The sequence below is a fragment of the Microtus oregoni genome, unplaced genomic scaffold, assembly GCF_018167655.1.
Source record: "Microtus oregoni isolate MIOR12 unplaced genomic scaffold, Mior012 000048F_ref0000485, whole genome shotgun sequence".
NCBI lineage: Eukaryota > Metazoa > Chordata > Mammalia > Rodentia > Cricetidae > Microtus > Microtus oregoni.
Genome location: NW_024543222.1, coordinates 15,639,504 through 15,660,347, shown reverse-complemented (window position 1 = coordinate 15,660,347; position 20,844 = coordinate 15,639,504). Strand labels below are relative to the sequence as shown.

Below are 20,844 nucleotides of genomic sequence, written 5' to 3'. Positions count from 1 at the left end.
AACAGTGTCCCAGGGAAGGGGCACATCCCTAATACTAAAACTATAGGAGCCCTGGGGTGAGAGTTGATTCTGTTGCTTCCTGGTCGGGTGACCTTCGGGAAGTCACCCCATCTCTCTGGGATCCTGTACCCTCTTTACCTGGACAATGGTGAGGATTAAAGCAGGAAATGTTTGTGCGGTGAGCAGCCTGCACCCACTAAAGCTCAGAGCGGGGGACCTGCTGCTTTCATGGGTGCCAGCCGTCTTCCCCGTTCCTCCCCTCATGCTGAGTTCCGCAGTTCCTCTGTGAGGCCTTCTGTAATGAGCTCTGTCCTCCAGCTAGCCAGCCGGGAGAAAGACCATGGGGATTTTCCAGTCCTCTGCAGACTAGCATGTGGTCCCGGCTGCACCCCATGATTCACCTTGCCAGTCTGACAACACTGGAATTGGTCTAGACCCAGTTTATCGACAACTAGCTTGGGTGTCGCAGCAAGGTCAGATTCCCATCCAAGTTTCTGAGGAGTTGCTCTCAGTCTTTGGACTTAGCACACTGGGCACTGGTATTGAATTGTTTGTCTCTGGCAAACCTGCCCAAACAGGTCATGAGCACTCTGAGCAGCACACCTCTGGGATGCACCTGGGGGTGACAGTTCCCACCCCCGGTACCGGATCACTGCACAGGCCCTGTATGGCCATGCCCTTCGGACCTGATCAGCTCTGCTATGGAGACTTGCGTTAAGACCATCTCTAGGGGCTGAGGCGGAGGTGTGAAGCCTTGGAGGAAACCTTGAGAATTATCCTGGCAGGACTCAGTGCTGGCTTATCCTTATCCTACAGCAGTAGAAACCCTAAGACGCTCGTCAACCTGCTCCTTGTCACAGATGTAAGACAAAGTCTAAGCATAGTCAGTGGGTCCTAGTGCCCCAGAGAAGATAGAGATGTTTTTCCTTGAATAGTGTGCTATCTACAGCTACAAAGGCCAGTCCTGCACTGTCTGTCATTGGGCTGCAACTCAGTCTAGATAAAGAGACCAGTTCCCATATCCAGGACCCTGTGCTGCCAGGGAGGCTGGTCCTGTTCTGGCTGCCCTTAAACTTCAGCCATGCCAACAGTCAGTCCTTCCTCATCTTCTTGGCTTTCTGCCACATCCCACCCTGGAGGAACTGGGAGGACCTGGCTGGGTGGGATCCTTGCCGCCAGTCTCCTGATCTCAAAGGCCAGAAATAGGGAAGCCTGGTCAATGGTTGCAAAGGGCCGTGGACAGGGAGCACCCAGAACTCCCTCGATGTAGATGGCTTTTTCCCTGTGTTTTCCTTTTTGCCAAGGACCTCCTATGTCTCCCCACTTCTCTTCCTAATGGGCAGACAGGTGAGTGCTGTCAGAATAGGGGTGGCCAAGGCCATTGCTGTTGGCGTTTGGTAACGGTAGTTTTGTTTGTTTGTTTTGTGTGTGTCAGTGTGTGCACATCAGTGTACATGTGTGTATGGTGACCAGAAGACAACTTTAGATGTTATCTTTGGGACCACCCTCCATCTCCTTAGAGACAGGGCTGGAGCTCACCAATGAGCTCGCTGGCTGTTCACCCTTGGGGAATCTGCGTGTCTCCACCTCCCCAACCCCGGGACTGAAAGCGTGAACCACATCCAGCATTCATACATGGGTTCTGGAGACCAGACTCAGGACGTCATTCAGCAGGACAAGCACTTTGCCAGTCAAGTAAGCCCCCAGGCTGGGACAGCAGTTCTTTGCTGTGGGGCTGCCTTGAACGCTGGGATGTCCAAGCACCCCTGGCCTTTACCCACGCCAGTCACTCTTCCCTCTCAGTGTCTGCCAGGCATCGCCTGGAAACTTCTGGGGGTACCTACCTCACATTTACAGGTGGAGAAGCACAGGACAGGGCCACTGCCTGCCCCATGATTATTCCTAACTTCTGCTCAGTGGGCCCTGGCCCAGCAGCAGCTTACGCTCCCGAATGTCCTTGGTGGGCAGCTGCTCGCAAAACATCCAGGCGTTACAGAAGCTTTGGGCTTTCTATACTAGACCCACTTGCCAGCTACCAAGCTCCTTCTTCCTTCCCAGCCTCCTCGGATCCCTTCTGAAATGCTTCTCCTCCAAGGACATGCTTCTGGTGCTGTGTGGAGACCTCCCACATCACACCCGTCTCTGTGTCGCTGATCAAGAGCCCCCTGGCATGTCACTCGCAGGGTCGTTGCCGTCACAGCTGCTCCCACACCTGAGATCTGGCTTCTGCCTCCTTAGAGACATTTCTCAACATTCAGGGATCACACATAGCGCATAACTCCCTGTCCTCTGACTGGGAGCAGAGTTAGAGCCCAGTCCTGGCTCCCTGCTTCTCTGAGTTCTAAGGTCTACCTAACTCGTGCCTCCCGCACTGGCCCTGTAAGGAACTCCACTTCCCCATTCTCACTACACCACGGGGCAGCTCCTGTTACGACCTGGAGATGTAGAAGCAAAAGAAACTGCACCCACTTGGGTGCATCAGGCTTCTAGAAGGGGTTGGGGAACAGACTGTCCTGATAGGATAGGAGAGTAGCTGCTATCCCCGTGCCTCGAGTTGTAGGGTAAGAGCCATGAGTAAGATTCTCTATTCACACCGGTTTGTCATCTGTACAGGAGCAATGGTAAGGGCTCCAACTTGGGATGGGTTAAGATTGTTAGTCAGTGTTCTCTTGCTGTGAAGGGACACCATGACCAAGGCAACTTTTTTTTTTTTAAGATTTATTTATTTATTATGTATACAACACTCCTTCCATGTATGCTTGCATGCCAGAAGAGGGCACCAGATCTCATTATAGATGGCTGTGAGCCTCCATGTGGTTGCTGGGAATTGAACTCAGGACCTCTGGAAGAGCAGTCAGTGCTCTTAACCTCTGAGCCATCTCTCCAGCCCCCTCAAGGCAACTCTTATAAAGGAAAACATTTAATTGAGATGACTCTACTACAATTTCAGAGGTTCACTCCATTATCATCATGGCAGGAAGCATGGTAGTAGCAGGCTGACATGGTGCTGGCTACATCTTGCCAGAAGTCAACAGGAAAATGGACCCAGACACTGAGTGAAGCTTAAGCTTAGGAGACCTCACAGCCCACCTCCACTGTGACACACTTCCTCCAACAAGGCCACACCTACTCCAACAAGACCACACCTCCTAAAAGGGCCACTCCCTAAGAGCTTCTGGGGCCAGTTACATTCAAACTACCGCAATGGCACTAGCCAAGAAGCAGAGCAAGGTTTTGCCCGCAGCTAGTCCACTCACTTTCTCCTGTCCCCCCTTTTACTCACTGGCAGACTTCAGGCCAGGGGATGATGCCACCCATATTCAGAGAGAGGTTCCGCTCCTCATTCATTGAGATTTAGCATCTCTTTGGAACCCGCTCCCCAGAGACACCCAAAGGTGTGTCTCATTGTATTTCTCTCTTTTCGGGCGTGCAGGGTTTGGTTCCTTTGAGACAGGATTTCTCTGTGAAACAGTCCTACAAAACTCGCTCTGTAGACCAGGCTTCGTTGTGTGTCTTAATCCAATTTGGCATACAGTGAAAGTTAGCCATCATGATGAGGATTGGAGATAGGTTCCACCCTATGTCTCCCCTTTCCCAAGTCCAGCTAATCCACATTGAGGGTGACACACACCCCACTTTTATAGGTGGCCACAGCTCCTGGGATCAGACTGCAGATGTGATGGGCAGGAGACCAGGCAGGGACAGTCATGGTAGGGAAGACTGAGTCAGGAAAATAAAAAAGCATCCTGCAAAGAGGAGGCCCCTTGCTGTGGAGCTGGCCAGGACCTTGGCTACTTGTTATTATGTATGCACCAAATCACCAAGTCTTTCCAAGAGCTCCTGGCTATAAATGTTTCATTCTGACTTGTCCCATTTACAGAACAAGGCCGGGAGAAGTCCATTGGTTTTCCCAAGGTTATACAATGGGCCTGGCAGTAAGCTATTCCACTGTGGAGCTCTCTGACCCCAGAGTTAGAGGTCTGGATTTGGACTTTCCTGGGGGCCTGGGAGCCAGAGCTTATTCATACCTATAGAGGAATTCTGGGAACAAATATCCTTCTCATTTCCCACTTGCGGAAAGAGACTGGAAGAGGAACTTGTCCACTGTCCCAGAACCAGCCTGTCAGATCCACACTTCCTGCCAGAGTGTCCATTCTTGAGCTCGGCTTTCTGAAGTACAAGGCAGGGATGCGAAGCATGAAGGCAGGACAAGAGGAGGAAGGGCGCTCCATCAGCAGGGGGAAAGGAAAGGAGAAAGAAGTAGGTGTCCAAGTGTCTTGGTGGAGCTGGACACAGTGGCACATGCCTGCAATTCCAGCAGGAGGAGACTGATGCAGGAGGATAGCCATGAGTTCAAGGCCAATATAGGACACTTAGTGAGTTCCTAGATTAGAGTGAGCGCTTGTTCCAGAAAGTCAAAGGTAGAAAAAGAAGAAAATAAAGCAAAGGAGGGAGATATAAAGGAGCAGAGGGAGGGAGAGCGGAAGGAAGGGAGGGGAAGTGCTAAAAGTTGTGGAAATTGGCACAGGACCCTTTGGACCAAGGAGTCAGAATGGGAAAGTTAGTCTGTTTGTTTGTTCATTCACTCATTCATCCATCCATCCATTCATTCATCCACCCAATCCACAGGTCTTACAGTTCATTGAGGTTATCAAAATAGCCACGGACCCTCCCCCAGAAGCTTATAGCCCAAGCAGACATACTCCTGTATCCTCGAAGGCCAAGTATAAACTCCATTGCCCGGTGGGAGAAGCTGGGATGGGGCAGGTCCCGCCCTGCCATGAACGAGGGGAGGTTAGAGACCTGTAGGAGCAGGAGAAAGGACAAGGGAACACACATGGGAGCTCGGGACCCAGGGAGACAGTCTGGAGGTGGGGAACGCCCAGCCACGCACCCCCCCCCCCCTTGAGTGTAGGCAGATTTTCCCTTCCATTTTTTCTTCTCTGCACAACAGCAATTTAAGCTAATTAAATACAACAATGCATTATTTCTTGTCTACCTGGAATAATCTTTCGCTGCTCACCCACTCTGGAGGGAAACAGGCTCTTTCCCTTGAGATGGGGACAGGTTGCGGCTGTCAACAGAAAGAGGTGGTTGGGAAGGAACTGGCCTGGGGCAGGGTAAGGGGAGACAGCTGCACGGGCACATCAGGAAGACAGAGGAAGGACTTGTGACCTTGCTGCCCTCCGCCTTTAGTTCGATGTTGCCCTGACTCAATTTTTGAGCATCTCTGCGGATCAAAAGCAAAGGCATCCCCTTCACGTTTCAGCTGGGCTGTGAACACCTTGAAGTCAGAACCACACTGACCCCTGACACTTGGGAGTCCGTAGAGTTCAGGGAGTTGCCTGTGGGGTCCTTCGCTATCCCCAGGACCCCCGTCCAGGTTCAGTCTGCCCATAACTGTGCATGTATCTGTAGCAGCAGAGATGGGGGTTGAAGAGCTGATGGTACTCGTCTTGTTTCTCCAGATATTAGCATTCAGTGCAGTGGGGGAGTCGGCTTGGGGAGGGAAATTATGGTGTATGAGTCCTTTGTGCTCTCACATCTTGGCTTGTTCCCCTTGGCCTTGCCTAAGTCAGGCTCCTCCAGAGTACGGATTGAAACAGACAAAGGAGGGCAGGAGGGATGGCTCAGTGGCTAAAGTATTTGCTGCGTAACTGTGAGGCCCTGAGTTCATATCTCCAGCAAAAAAGCCTGGGGTGTCTCGGGGCTCACTAGTCAGTCAGCTGAGCTAATCAGTGAGCTTCAGATTCAGTGGGAGACCCTGTCTCCAAAACTAGTGTGGAAGTGATAGAGGAAGACACTATTGACCTCTGACCTCCACATGTGCACAGACACATGTACCCACATGCACATGAGCACACTCTCCTATCACACACACACACACACACACACGGTGCCGGGGAGAAATGTCAAAAGCAAGGAGCAGAGCTATGATTTGACTTCATTGGGGAATTGGGGGAGCACCTTTCTGGTCTATAAACCACGGTCAAGGACCTACGATACCACCTCTGCCTCATGTAATAGGAGGCTCTGGCTTTCAGTTTCTCCCCAGGCTTCAGCTTCCACACCTGCAAACGATGGCACTGATAAGACCCAGTTGTCTGCCACAGACAGAAATCCCTGTTGGCTCTCTCGGCCTCCTGGATCCCTCTCAGTTTAGTGTCTGAGTCCCCTGATTCTGGCAGCTTGCATCTCCGTGGGCCAAGAATGCATCTCCTCCAGATTGTACCCACCCTCAACAGGCTCACCCCCCTCCAGAAGCCGGCTCATGTCATGCTATGTAGCTCCCTTCCCCCTGTACTCAGTTACGTTTTCTTTGTCTTTGTGGTGTGGTGTGGTGTGGTGTGTGTGTGTGTGTGTGTGTGTGTGTGTGAGAGAGAGAGAGAGAGAGAGAGAGAGAGAGAGAGAGAGAGAGGTTGTCCTGGTCCTCTCTGCCTCTGAATTCTTTTACTCTTCTACAAATCAAGTTCTTGGTTTTGGGCTCCATGAAGGTAGACTCTCAGAATAGCAAGGGCTTGCAAAACAAACATGGTAAATGACAAAAAGCCATTTGTTTAGGCTGAAAACCCCTTCCCAAGGCCAAGCTTACAGAGAGAGCAGGATGTGACTGAGGTAGACAGGGGGTGGCGCAGGTGGCAGGGGGAGCACCCTCATGGCTGTTACACCAAGAGCTAAGGAGGATTCTGGGGCCCAGAGGGACCAAGTGATGAGGACGGCTCTGCTGGCCCCATCTTCCAGGAGCATCCCGCTCCTTTCTCCCAGGAATGTCCCTGCTTCCCAGAAAAGGAAGTGGAGTGTCGGGGGCAGGTGACTCAGTCAGAGCTGCACTCTGAGTTCAACAGAAGAGGGAAGAAATGGCTGGGGATACTTGAAGAGGACCCAGTGCTGAGAGGAGGCCATGCCTGCCCCGTGGCTCACCTCCCAGGAGGGACTTTGAAAGGAAGTCAGGTCCCGCTCCTGATTCTTTGGGAACTTTGAGGAGGTGGGGGTGGCCCTAGCTGCCTCTGGGCCACATCCCCCTCCCTCCTGTGGCTCCTCGGGTCCCTCCCTAAAAGGTTAATCATAGAATGGTCCCATCAAAGAAAATTGTACTTGGTGCCTCGAAGACCAAATGGAGCTTCAGTAAAGTGGTTATTTACAGCCTCTAATGAGCGTTTTCTGGGTGTGATTAACCTTTATGCCAAAGTCACACTGGGAACTCGGATGGCAGCTCAGATTGTGCTGGCCTGGGTTGGGGGGGGGGTGCTGGAGCTGGAGCAGGCAGCTGTCAGGCTCAGCCCTCCCACCAGCACTCCAGAGACTTCCGTGCTGCTTTTCTTGCTTCTCTATGACTGTTCCCGCTCCCACTGGGAGTGCCCTGTGCTCACCAGGGCCTTGGTGCAGCTACTTGAAGGCAGACGCCCTCTTTGAGTGGCAGGACGCCCTTGTCTTTCTCAGACTTGACCTCCAAGGCCTGTAAAGATTAGCAGTGAGACAGAGGTTTCATTTGGGGCCTGGCAAGTGGGGCACTCGCCAGGGAGTGAACTAGCATACTGCTGGCTTCATCTGCTGACTAGGAATGGCAACTTGCATGAGATACTGTGTTGCGGAATGTTTAGCTGTCTTCATTTGTTTATGCTAGGGGATGTTACTTTAACTGTATAAAGGTGTGTTCCATTTGTTTCTGTTGCCCTTGTTTAATTATGTAAAGATGTGTTGCTCTGCCTGTCTAAGGCACCTGATTGGTCCAATTAAAAGCTAAGTGGCCAATAGCTAAGCAGGAGAGGGATAGGCAGGGCTGTTGGGCAGAGAGAATAAGTAGGAGGAGACATCTAGGCTCAAAAGAAAGAAGAGAGGACAGAACAAGGGAGAAAGAGAGGGAGATGACCAGGGGCCAGTCAGTCACCAGCCAACTAGATGGAGTAGGGTATACAGAAAGAAAAGGTAAAGAAGCCCCAAGGCAAAACATAGATGAAAAGAAACAGGTTAATTTAAGTTAAAGGGGACAAAAAGCTAGCCAGAAACAAGCATGAGCTAAGGGCAAGCATTCAAAACTAATAGTAAGGCTCCATGTCATGGTTTGGGAGCTGGTTGATTGCCCCAAATAAAAAATCTGGTATAATACTGAAAACTCCCCCCCCCCCCCAAACTAGTCCTGGAGGCCTATGAGATGGCTCAGTGGATAAGGGAGCTTGTAGCACAAGCATGAGGACCAGAGTTAAAATCCCAAGTACCTCCATAAAATGTTGCACATCACTGCATATGCCTCTAAACCCAGCATCAAGAGATAGATCCCGGAAGCCCAGTGGGCAGCCATTCCATCTAAAGGACTGAGCTTGCAATCACTGAAAGACCCTGTCTCAAAGAAGTAAGGCGGAGAGGAATAGAGGGTAACATCTGGTATCTTCCTCTAAACTCCACATTCGTGTGCTGCACACTCTTGGGCATGCCACAGACACACACACACACACACACACACACACCACAAAAGTTTAAAATGGTTCTGAAGAGACAGCCGCCAGTGTTCAGTGCTAAGGTTGGCAGGAGGGAGCAATGCTGAAGAGGCCAAGGAAGCGGTGGTTTTCGGGATAAAACTACGTTGGCCTGATTTAAGAAGATCCCGATCTGATTTCGTAGAGGTCTGGACCTTGTTAAGAAGTAGAGGAAGTGATGAGAAAAATAGCTTTTTTAAAATGACAGGTACCATTCCACACTTCATTACAGGGTACACACTGCCCACTACCCCAGTGTGTTTGTGGACTCCAGAATAAGAATTCCCAGTTTTTGACTGGCAGTGATGGCGCATGCCTTTAATCCCGGCAACTGGGAGGCAGAGGCAGCTGAATCTCTGTAAATTTGAGGCCAGCCTGGTCTACAAAGCGAGTTCCAGGACAACCAGGACTGTTACATAAAGAAACCCCGTCAGCCGGGCGATGGTGGCGCACGCCTTTAATCCCAGCACTCGGGAGGCAGAGGCAGGCGGATCTCTGTGAGTTCGAGCCCAGCCTGGTCTACAGAGCTAGTTCTAGGACAGGCTCCAAAGCCACAGAGAAACCCTGTCTCGAAAAACCAAAAAAAAAAAAAGAAAAAAAGAAACCCCCGTCTTGGGGGGAAAAAAACAGAATTTCCAGTTTTAGCTGGGTGTGGTGGCTCACGCCTTTAATCCTTGTGCTTGGGAAACTGAGGCAGGAGGATTTTGAGTTTGAGGTAAGCCTGGACTACATTGAGAGTCTGTCTTCAAACAAACAAGTCTCCATTAAGAGGAAGTCAGCATTAGCCTGGGCCACTTGAGAGCCTTTTGCTGCGGACAGAGAAGTAGCTTGCTGATGTGGCTGATGTGGAAGAGAGTCCCAGCGGGTCCGAGGAGATTCCTAGGAAAAACGCTGGATCTTTTGTGAAAGTATAATTTCTGAATTAGCTGGAAGCTTTTATAAACCTCCGCAGAGCAGGAGGGGGCGCAGGCAAAGATTCTGCCACAGAGCTGACCTTTTTGGGGAGGAAAGACCAGCTTAGAAATTTTAAGAAGCATTTGCCTTTGCATAACGAAGCCCAAGACCTCCGTGGGTGGAAAACGGGTGCTGTGACCTGGTACATCCAAGACAGCCAGACTAGCACCAGGGTTCAAGGTCAGCCAAGCCCTTTGCCCTGTGGCATTTGATTCTTTTTTTTCAACAAATCTGGGTTTCTGCTCTAATGAACCCCAGGACATTAAGATGTGTGAATAAGAGCTTCTGGCCCTTGCATTCACCGTCCCCTAATTGGAGCTGGGTCGAGTGTGTGTGGTAATGAGCTGGCTTTCACACGCTCTGAACTCCCCCAAGGCCTCCCCTGCGAGCATCCGTGACATGCACAGGGTACGGGGGCGTACTCAGGCACACTGAAAGGGTATACTGAGTCTGAGTCACTTTGCTTTGCAGGGCTAAGGAGAAGCTCTGACCCTAAGGACAGCTGAGTCACCAGGTGCTGGGCAGGGTTAGAAGAGACATAGACTGTGTGGGCAAAGGTGTACCTGAGCAGGAAGGACTGCATGGTGAGAGGTGACGGGGTTAAGTAGATGGGAATGGGGAGTGATGTTTCTTTAAGGGCGAGCTGGAAGACTGAAGCATGTTTTAAGTATTAGATTGATAAGGGTAGGTGTCAGGCGGTGGACTGATGTTTTCCAACAGGGTATGCTATTTCTTTAGTTTGCCTGTTACTGAAACGAGATTGATTGATTGATTGATTGATTGGTTGGTTGGTTGATTTGTGTGTATGTTCGGAGGTGAAGGGGAGCAAGATTTTCTAGACGGGACCTCTAGCCCCAGCAGCCATCACCCATCTCTGCGGACAGCACAGGGTCCCTGCTGACTCTAAGTGAGCGGTGTAGCTTTGTCATGAAGACACTGCTCTCTGCTTAGCGGACAAGAGCCACCCGCTAGCCTGTGACTGCTCTCCACTTCTGCCTTTGCATTTGGAAAATGGGGCTAATGATATTTCTCCACCCTCTGGAGATTGTGTAGCTTCATTACTGATTAGCAGAGTATGGGAAATTGCTCAGGGCCAGAATGAAAGGGTTTATCCTGATCATTGTCAAGGCCCAGGAGTAGTTCACGGTCCCCAGGGCTGATGGCAGAGTGGCTTCTGTACCTGCCCAGGATGGTGGGACTGAGGTCTGCTGAGGAGTCTGAAGAATGTATCAGAAAGAGCAAAGAGAGCCCTGGGGGAAGATGGAGGGAGGGTGCTTGAGGCGGGGGAATGAAGCCCACTAAGGACTCGGACAGACATCAAGGGTACAATGTGGCTGTGTAAGTCACCAGGATTAGAGGTAGTGCTTATATGGGTGGGTTCAGGCCCTGGTCAGGAATTCAAATGCGTGGTGGGAAAGCAGGCAGTAGCCTGCCTTTGTTATCAACAGATGACAGAATGGGCAAGGAGTGAGTACTGGTGAGGCTGGGGGATTGCTGGGATGGGAGTAGACAGGGGACATTCCTAACAGGTGAACATAGAAATCTGGCCTCTGAAGGGAGACAGACAGATGGACGCAGACACACACACACACACACACACTTAGCCCAGTCACAGTCAAATAAACTAGGGTTCCATTTTTCTCAAGCTATGTGTGGTGGCTCTTGATCCTAGGGTCCCCAAAGAGGAAACAGGAGAACAGAGTGGGGTGGCTGTGTGGAGAACACTCCCAGGGTTGCCATCCTACCTGGGGATTCTTTGCTCACCATGGTTAGGGCCCCAGCAGAGGAAGGAACACATGCTGTAGTGCCCCTCCCCCACCCCCATGCTTCTGAACTCCCTTGCAGAAGGAATCCCAACAGACACAGCTCCAACCCATTTCCGCCTCACCCAGTTGAAGGAAGCACTGAGTTCAAGTCAGTCTGTCTGTCCTCATTGACCACCCATCGTGGACCCGAAACACAGAGAGCATCATCATTAACCTGGTTGCCAAGCGTGAGACTAGTCTATGCTCTTAGACACAGCAAGCGTGAGACTAGTCTATGCTTAGACACAGCAAGCGTGAGACTAGTCTATGCTTAGACACAGCAAGCATGAGACTAGTCTATGCTCTTAGACACAGCAAGCGTGAGACTAGTCTATGCGCTTAGACACAGGGAGGGCTCACTTGCTTTACAGCAAGGACACTGAGGCCCAGAGGGGTCACACGGCCCACCCGTTCAGACTCTAACCTGGAGAGAGAGAGGGTGGTAACCCAAGAAAGGGAGCATCGTTGTTGGGGGCGTCCACTCAAGAAGAGACAGCCTTCTGGTCTTAGGGCCCATGTCACTCCTATCCCAGCAGGGCTGAAATCCTGGAGTCAGAGTAACACAGGGCCCTCAATAGCGCTAAAGGACAAAGGCCTTCCCTGGAACGAGGACCCATCTTCCCAGACACAATCATTTCTTCAGTGCCTCAGTTTTCCCACCTTCAGTAGCCATATCCACGCAGGTCCCAGGGAGAATTAAGCCATCATAGACATCACAGCACGTCAGAAGGGCTTGAAGAACTTGATGCATGAAACACAATTTGCAATGACTGACAGGAAGCCAGGCAAGGAAGAGGACTCAGGAGGAGCTCATTAAAACCACAGGCCTGAAATGCCACAGAGGAAGGGAAGGCGGAAGGGTTGTGTGCAAATGTGTGTGTGTGTGCATTTGTAGGGGCCTAGGCAGACATGTTCGAGGTCTGAGCAGTGCAGGAGGCCTTCTCCAGTAGCCAGAGACAAACATCCTCTTTGCCTAAGTAGCTTGGGCTTCCCCACTGACCAGCTTCCATCCCCCAACACAATTTCAAACATTCAGGGAGGGACCAGGAAACTGGGCAAGGGTAGAATGCTTGGCAGATAAGGAGGGGGCAAGAATCATTAGGTCAGACCCTAACAGTGTCCTACACCCCTTATACCCGCAGGCTCTTCTCCTCCTGGGGCTGAACCCCGTGTCCACCTCCCTACAGGATCAGCGCTGTGAGAGCCTGTCCCTGGCCAGCAATGTCTCTGGTAAGTCATCCTGCCCCTTACCTCCCAGAATGCCAGGTTCCCCCATGATCTCCATCCCTGGGGCTCTGAGCAGTGGTCTGTATGGAAAAAGATCTGGAACTGGAGTTAGTGTGTGGGAAGGGCCTGTGGTTAGCCAGTAACCTCAACTGTGGACACAGGAGACACACTCAGCAAATGTGCCACATGGTCACCCTCCCATGGGCAACAGGGGAAGGCCCTCCCGGCCTCACTGCTGGGGATAGTGGCAGAAGGATAGAGGTTGCTGCTGTTGGTAAACATGCTGAAGTGTACGGCTACATGCTGCTAGCATTAGGGATTTGAGATGCTGTCCCCATCGGACACCTAAGGTGACCAAGGCACAGAGAAACGCTAAGTGCTGGACCCTGGGTTGCAAAGGCAATCTGGCTCCTTCACGATGCTCAATACTTCCCCAATAGAAAATGCTAGATGAATGCAAATTCACCAAGACTTATAGCTTACCCATTGACTAACGGCTTCTGAATAGTTATTTTATCCTCCATGAACTAAAAACCTGATCTCTGTCCATATGAGGAAACTGAGGCATGAAAGACTTTCATCGGTTTCCCAGGGTGTCACAGTCAGTACTAGCAGGGTCTGGTCCCAAATCTAGGTCTGCTGGATCCCAAGGCCAAGCCTTCTCTCACTCTGGACATGGCCCCAGGGATGGCAGTTGCCAGGCAAGATGTAGTAAAGATACATCTTTGCCTTCTTGAATCAGCCATCAACATCCACACCTCCTGTGCCGCAGATCCCATGTGTGTCACCAGAGGAGCTGAGAGGGTCTCCTAGTCTCACCCAGGTTCCCAGCGCTGAGAGTAGCCAGTGGAGAGATGGACTCAGGAAGGTTAAGGAGGCAAGAGGAGTTCATTCCTACAGCTGAGCCTGGCGAGAGAGACTTGTGCAACTGAGAGCAGTGGCCACATGGCCTGCTGTCCCCGCACAGAGGTGGTGGAAGAAGGGAGGAGTGCTGGGCCCTCGGCAACCAACTGGGTCCTGTACTGACTCCAAGCTGGATTGGCTTGCACCCAAACTGTGGGTACTCACAGGAAGACTATACCCTGGACTTTGTGGGGGATGGAATCATGAAGTTAAATGTACTGAGTTTTGTGGATCTGTTTCACAAGTGGAGAATGCAGACACCTACTGGGCATAACCGTGGGTGGCTTTTTAAAAGTACTTACTGCATACCTAGGAGGAAGAGAGAGTACACCCTACCAAATGCTTGCTTACCACAATGGAGGTGTCAGGGAGGCTGGGACACGGGTAGGGCAAATCCAAGAAGCCTTCCTGAAGGTGGGTTTTTTAAAATGAGCCTTAAGATAGAACAGTCAATGATTGAATGCCAGTGGGGAAGTTGGCAGAAGGACTCACCAGGGTTAAGAGGCACTGGCCAGTCCAGCACTGGCTGAACTGAGCAGGAAGTGTATTGTTCTCAGCCTGAGCAGTGGCAGCCAAGCACAGGGAGGGAGGATGCCTGGAAGAAAGGTCCCAGCCCTCCTCTCCACCCCAGGCCATGTCAGGCCCCATTAACTTGCTTGTGCTCAAGAGAAGTGACACCCTGGGGCCACACAGGTGTCACCTGTCCTTGGAAGCTGCCAGGCAGCGGGTCTCGTGATTTGTACTGGATGCCCCGCCCCCTTCCCAGCCTGCCTGGCTTCATAGGATGCGATCCGTCACCCTCCACAACGGCCTCCTCCGCTATGGCCATTTGTCATCTGAGGGGCATTGGCAGAGACAGATGGTGAGGGTGGGGTGAGGACCCGGGACAGATGGATGGGCGTCTGGCCGGAGTGGCTGGCACAGTCCCGGAACCTTTGGGGGCCTTGCACATGCCTTGTGCCAGAAGTAAGAAGGGGCCAGGTTCCCATGGCCAAGGCCCCCATCATGTGACAGATTACAGACGTGGCGATTTATAAAATCATGACATGAGTCTGACTGTGCCAGAAACTAATAGAATTACTGACTCTAGACAAGTGGAGTCGGAGCACAGTAGGACCAGGGGTCGCCCGCTCCCATCGCTGTCCTTAAGGTGGTAATGATGAGCAAGAAACAGCAATAGTAAGAGCCAATATGTGTGAATGTCCGCTTTGTGTTGGACACATGCTAACTGTCTCATTTAGCTATCACAACAGAGTTAGCAAGGATCTCTGTTCCTGCTCTTAAGAAAAGGAATCTTAGGCTCAAAGAGGTTGAGTTACTTGACTGAACACACACAGTTACCAAGCCCTGGCCACAGGAGTTTGAGCCCACTGGGCCTGACTTCAGATTTAGTACATTATGTGGTCACTTAAGAGATCTGTCATACCCAGGGCTCAGTGTCCTCAGTTACCAGAAGACAAAGTGTCACGTGGAGGTACAGTGCCACCCCTGAAGTTTCCCCTGTATATTCTGAGCTTGTATATGGCCCTGCGGTTTCTTCAGCACCTACTATGTGCCTGGACTTCTACTAGGTATTGAGTGCAAAACTCAAGAGTCTTCAGAGCCACGAGACAAAGGTTCACAGTCTCCTATCCACTCTTCTGGTGTGGCCCACACTCTACAGAGACACCCTTCTTTGCCCTGCTAAAGAGGCAGCTTAGCCCGGATTCGAAGCCTGTCTGCCCGCCTCTGTGCCTCTCTCCATACCCTGTCACCCAAACAGAGCAAATATCCTTTCATTCCAGGACACTCGCCTCCCGCTGGCAGGAGTGCCCATCTCCAAGGTTACCCCAGGGCACCTGGCTGCTCCCTAGGCAGCCTCCTAGGAGTCACGGCACCAGCCTCAAACCACACGGGTAGATGGCCTTCCTACCTGAAAAGGGGGCTGCCCGGTGCTCAAACCCCTTATGGTTCACCCAGAGCAGGTGATGGGAGACCCCTCCTAACTGGGACAAGAACGTGGTTCTGGTTTCCTTCTGGCATTACCTGCAGTGAAAGGGTCCTCTGAGCACATTTGAGCACTAAGCTTGTGGCCAACTTGACAGAAGAAACCAGTGCCCAACTGTGCCCGAGCAGAAACTGGGCCACCCTTCAAAGAGACCTTATCTATGTTATCTGAGAGACACAGTGGCAGGAATGTCAACCCCAGAGACCTCAGCAAACACCTGCCTCAGGACCTTTGTATGGGCGGCTCCCTCTTCTCCATGTACGTCCACAACTCCCTCCCTCCTTTCAAGTCTGTAATTAAATTTAGTGTTTTAGAGAAATACCAGGTTAAAAGAGCACCCAGTCCATCTTTATCTTCATACATTGTTTGTAGTATCTCTTACTGTGTAGCATGTGCTTGCTCCATCTACATGCAATCCTGTCTACATGCAATCACCTTTGGGGCAGGACATCTGTTTTATTCTCTGTTTCGTTTTGTTTGTTTGTTTGTTTGTTTTGTTTCTTGAGTTACGGTTTCTCTGTGTAACACCTCTGGCTGTCCTGGAACTCACGCTGCAGACCAGGCTGGCCTCGAACTCACAGAGATTCTCCTGCCTCTGCCTCCCGAGTGCTGGGACTAAAGGTGTGCACCATCACCTCATCTTATTGACCATCTTCAGAGACCCTGCCTGTCTGCCGGATCCCCAGGGACCCTGCTCTCTTTCCCAGATGTGGGGTCACAGGGTGAGCTGCAAACATTAGTCAAGATGTTACTGGACAGCACAGGGCCCCAGAGAGACAGTCTCAGGACCGGAGGTGCGCTGGGCAGCGCCGTCAAGAGGCTCTGACAACCTCCCGGCTCCCGGCCCTCCATACCGGGGTCCCCGTCTTTCTTTCCTTCATCTCTTCAGCACCAACCCTACCCTGGAGCTCTTAGAGGTGAACAGAAACCCTACTGCTAGTTCAGCAGTTAAGTGAAAGGATGAAGCCCGGCCGCTGCTCCTGATTGGCCCCCTAGGCCCCACCCTCTCCCACACTGCCCCGCCCATAGGACCGGGTGCTGCTCTCTGAAAGAGGCTGGTGCCTTTCTTTGCTGCCTACCCCAGTTCATTCCACCTCTCTTCTCCAATCTCGCAACCTCTCACAGACTTTTCATCCTCCAGGATTTTCTGGGCTTTTAGTATAAAGGTCACTATATCCCCGAGGTCACTTCAGCAGCTTTCTGTGAGTGTCAGGGACAAGCGTGAGCTACAAAGAACATGGCGCAGATGCTGCCAAAGGCAGCTACCGTCCGCGGGCCTCTGTGGGGTGGTAAAGGCGCCTGGGCTGGCCTCAGAAGCCCAGGGCTCAAAATCCTCTCCATCCCTTGGTAGCCTCTTGATGTTGACCCCTGCACGTTCTTCATCCTTTAGTGTCCCTTATCTTCTTTTGTTTGTTTTTGTTTTGTTTTGTTTTTTTGAGACAGGGTTTCTCTGTGTACAGCCCTACCTGCCCTGAAACTAGCTCTTGTAGATCAGCCTGGCCTTGAATTCCCATACAACCAGAGTAGATTTTAGGTCATCTAAAGGAAAACCCCAGAGACATTTGCCGTTCTGTATCGCCCACCGTCATGTGGGTCCCCAAATCACTGGACAAATGTGGGCAGAGTTAGAGCTCCAATTAGGATCTTTAAAATGGGGGACCTTAGAGGTGGTGTTCCCAGCTGGAGCCTCCTCTGGGTGGAACCTCACTGATATAGAATGGGCCCTGACATCAGCGGGTGCTAGCTGCAGCTAGGGCCTTTCGGTCTTTCCCCGCCTCTGGTCTTAGCAGAAGCGGATCTGGGAACTGTTAAAGGAGGGAAAGAGGCATTTCGGCAGAAGGTGTGCTGGGCGCTTCCTTCCCTGGACCCCTGACAGTGCATATAACTGCCCCAGAGCTGGGTAAATGTGTGAGACCCTGTGAAGGAAGCATCCTCACCAACAGAGCCCAGCTGAAACCAGCCAGGGCTTGAACTCTTTGTTCTGCTCTGGAACCCACGGTCTCCCTAGTGCTGTGGCAACAAATCCACCTTATTCTATAGGCTGAACTCATGTCTGCCCTGTTTGTAGTGGGGCTGAGCTCTACAGGGACTTCTGTCTGCCTGGGGCCTTGGTAGGGCCTCACTCTCTCACCTGTTGTCTCTGTGCCCAGGCCTGCATTGCAATGCCTCCGTGGACCTCATTGGCACCTGCTGGCCCAGGAGCCCTGCAGGGCAGCTGGTGGTTCGGCCGTGCCCTGCCTTTTTCTACGGTGTCCGCTACAACACGACAAGTAAGGAAGGAAAGGAAGAGGGTGGGCTGCTGGGGGCTGTGGATCAGTTTGCACGTGGGAGAAATAATCCGACAGGGGCAACACCCCTAGGACCGGCTCTGCTCTCTGCGGGCTCCTGCGGATTCTTGCAGAGTTAACGTCCAGCATCTGACTGCTGAGGCCTCAGGACTGCAGAAGTTAGAGAATTGCCCAAGTCACCAGCTGGCAGGGGTGAAGCTGCAATGCACTGGTCTACCTGACACTTTCTTCTTGTAGTTGACAAGCCTTCTGGTTAGTCCCATTGGGCCTCAGCCACTCCCAAGATAGGTCTTAATGGTCCTGATAGTCCTGACTTTGCTAATAAGGACCCTAGGGCAGGAAAGTTCTGGGAAGACCGGATACCTAGAATACTACATCCATGATAGAGAGTGATTTGTACCCCAGCATCCCAGGCCCACAGGTGTAATGGGGGTGGGCAAGGACTGACCCACACACAGACTAAGCACTGGATACTGGATCCCCATGTAAACACCTTGCTCCCCAGAGGCCCAGCCTTCATACTGGGCTTTGCAGCTCCTTGCTAGAGCATCTGCCACCCTCAGAATTAATTTGTTTTCTCCTGCCAATGACTCAGGTCCCTGCTATCAAGAGAAAAACAGATGGAGGCCAGGGGCCCTGGGCTACACAAAGGAGCTTGGGTTCTGGGTTCCCAGGGCTGGAAGCCCCTGTGTGAATCCTGGAGGTGTGCTGGGTGATCCCCAAACTCCAAAAAGTGCCCAGATACCAGGTGACCCATGTCAAGACTCAGTGGGTGACATCAGTGCTTCCTCCCTTCTTGTGACCCTCTGGCTTTCTTGTGTAGGGGTTAGAGGGTTGAGGATCTCTTCCTGCTCAGAAGTCCCTAACCTCTCCTGCCTCTCCCTCCTTTACTAAGTGGGTGAAGGGGTTAGGATTAGAAATGCAGCCAGAAGGGCTTGCCAAGATGACTGTGGGAAGGTCAAGAGAAAAAGTACTAGAATGGACTAGGAGGAGAGATCTGGTAAGAAGTAAAGATGAAGAGGAGACTTAGTGGTGCACCATTGGCTAGCTTCCCATATAGTCAGGCGCGGTTTTTGTAAAGGGGAAACTGAGGAATAGTTTGGTTGATAACCTAATGAGGGTCACAGACCCTGAAGGTGGAGGCTGAACTCAGGAGTCCAGAGCCTGCACACTGCTCTGCACACATGCCACATCTTGTCCCTGGACAGTGGCAGCATGGGCTGGCACACCCAAGCTCCCCAGGGGGTCTCTCTCTTTGCAGCAGCACCAGAGCCTGTTTGGTCACCTCCAAAACACTCAGCTCCCTACCTGCCTGCTGTGCAGTCTCAGACACTCTGGTCACACCCACCTCGTAGCCTTTCCTTGCTGTGCCCCACCCACTGCCTGCATTCCTGAGTGAAGGCTTTCAGGCTATCTGTGGTTATAACCCTGCCCACTTTTGAAGCCAGCCCCAGCCATTCTCCACGGGGATCCTCAACTTGGATTACCAAAGTTTCCTGGACACGTCCCAGGAAGCGCTGTTGGGCTTCAATGCTATGGTACACATGGGCCCTGCCTTGAGTAGAAGCCAGGCACCCTGCGCTCTATATCCATCTGTTTGTCCATAGTTCAAGAGCCCTTGGCTTTGGGCCCTCTCTAGGACTTTGTTCTCTACTACAGGATGGATGGGGGTGGGGTGAGGTATCTCCTGGGTTCCCCTGCTCACCCAATAGCTCCAAAGAGAAAGTTGGGATGTTGGTTTCTTGGCATGGGCTCCCAGACTCCCCGTGCAGGGGCTGCTTGTGCCAGACTTTGGGAATGCAACCACGGTGGTATCAGGAGGGGGCAGAGCTGCTCCCAATCATTAGTTTCTAATTAACTCATTTACTGATGAGGTGTTGCTAGGACTTCCAGGCTGCTCCCTACCGTCCTCCCTCCTGTGGCATCAGATCTTCAAAAGGATGGGAAACATTTCCAAAAATATCCATTTTCCCATGATCCTCCAGGAGGACTGCTCGGCTCAGCAATTAGACGAGGAAGTTGGCTCCTCCCTGGCAACAAGCCCCTGTGTGTGAGGCTTGTTTTCCTTCAGGGTCAGTTGGTCCCTCTGGGTCAAAGCCTGCTGCTTCCAATGGTCCAGCCTGGGAATGGGCTCCAGGCACCCTATGCTAGACGGGGGTGGGCAAGGGAAGCTGTTGAACAAAGATGATTCTTATAAAATCTCCACCTGCACCTCCTTGGATAGAGACAAGTGATATGTTCTATTATGTAAGGTTATATAAATACAACTCAGAGACAACAATAATAAACACAGGACGGACACCATATGTCCACTACGCTTCCAACTGCTAACTAAAAATACTAACCCAAAGAGCCCAGAGTGTCTTCAAGATGGCTCTGTCTCAAGATAGGGAAGCTGAGCTGTCAAGTGACTCACCCAAGGTCACACAGCTTGTGGAAGGGTGGTGACAGCCTTTGAACCCAGAATCTGTAACTCTAGTACCCTGCTCTGAAACCTCCTTTGGGCCGCCTCTCTCTGCTTTATGCTCTCCCCAGCTGTCTCTGGCCGAAGTCCCTTTCTCTACTGACATTCCAAGCAGCCTCTGGTTGATGTTGTAATTAGTCCCCTTGTTCTTGGCTTCCTGTCCCCACAGATATCCCAGAGCATCCTCACCATGAGCCCCTTGGGGATCAGCTCTTATTTAACACCAGTAAAGAGCCTGTGGCCTCATTTCCAACTCGGCGCAGATCATAGCTTTTCCTAGGACTCAGATCTGTTCACGGTGAGGCCAAACAGAGCTGAGAAAATCCATAAAGATAATTTCCCCCATCAGGTCGCTGCAGCTAGAGCAGCTTCTGAGGTTAGAGAGGAGGCCACAGCCTTTCAGCTTGAAGGTCAAACCAGCTCCCTCTGTTGAGGCAGCATCAATTCCCCTGATCCCTCATTCTGCATCTCTGGTCCTGATGCTGCCAATAGAGGCAGCTCCCAGACTGATGGTCATCAGAGGTCAACTGAAGCATCTCCACCTTTGGAGATGAATGGAGGGACCGAGAGGCACTCCCGCTGCTCAGCCACAGCTGAGTTATGCCTTAGGCCCCCTGCAAGGGCTTCAAGCCCAGGGACTGGGACTCTGGCAGCTTCCCCAGCCCTCCTCCAGCCTGTGGGTCAGTTGGAGCCACAGAGTGGACTCTAGCCAAGAGAGACACCAGTGGAAATGACTCAGAGC

At 51.8% G+C, this 20,844-nt stretch overlaps 1 protein-coding gene across 3 annotated transcripts in view; it reads left to right on the top strand.

The window, feature by feature from the left end:
• The window catches only part of Crhr1 (corticotropin releasing hormone receptor 1), a 43,414-nt gene that overhangs the window by 8,213 nt on the left and 14,357 nt on the right, over positions 1-20,844 (top strand). For 2 of the 3 annotated variants that reach the window (XM_041636092.1, XM_041636093.1), the window contains exons 2-3: positions 12,376-12,463; positions 17,501-17,620. In XM_041636092.1, the coding sequence (XP_041492026.1) occupies positions 12,376-12,463; positions 17,501-17,620 (208 nt within the window). The remainder of the gene's footprint in view (positions 1-12,375; positions 12,464-17,500; positions 17,621-20,844) is intronic. The other variant, XM_041636094.1, reaches the window with a different exon arrangement.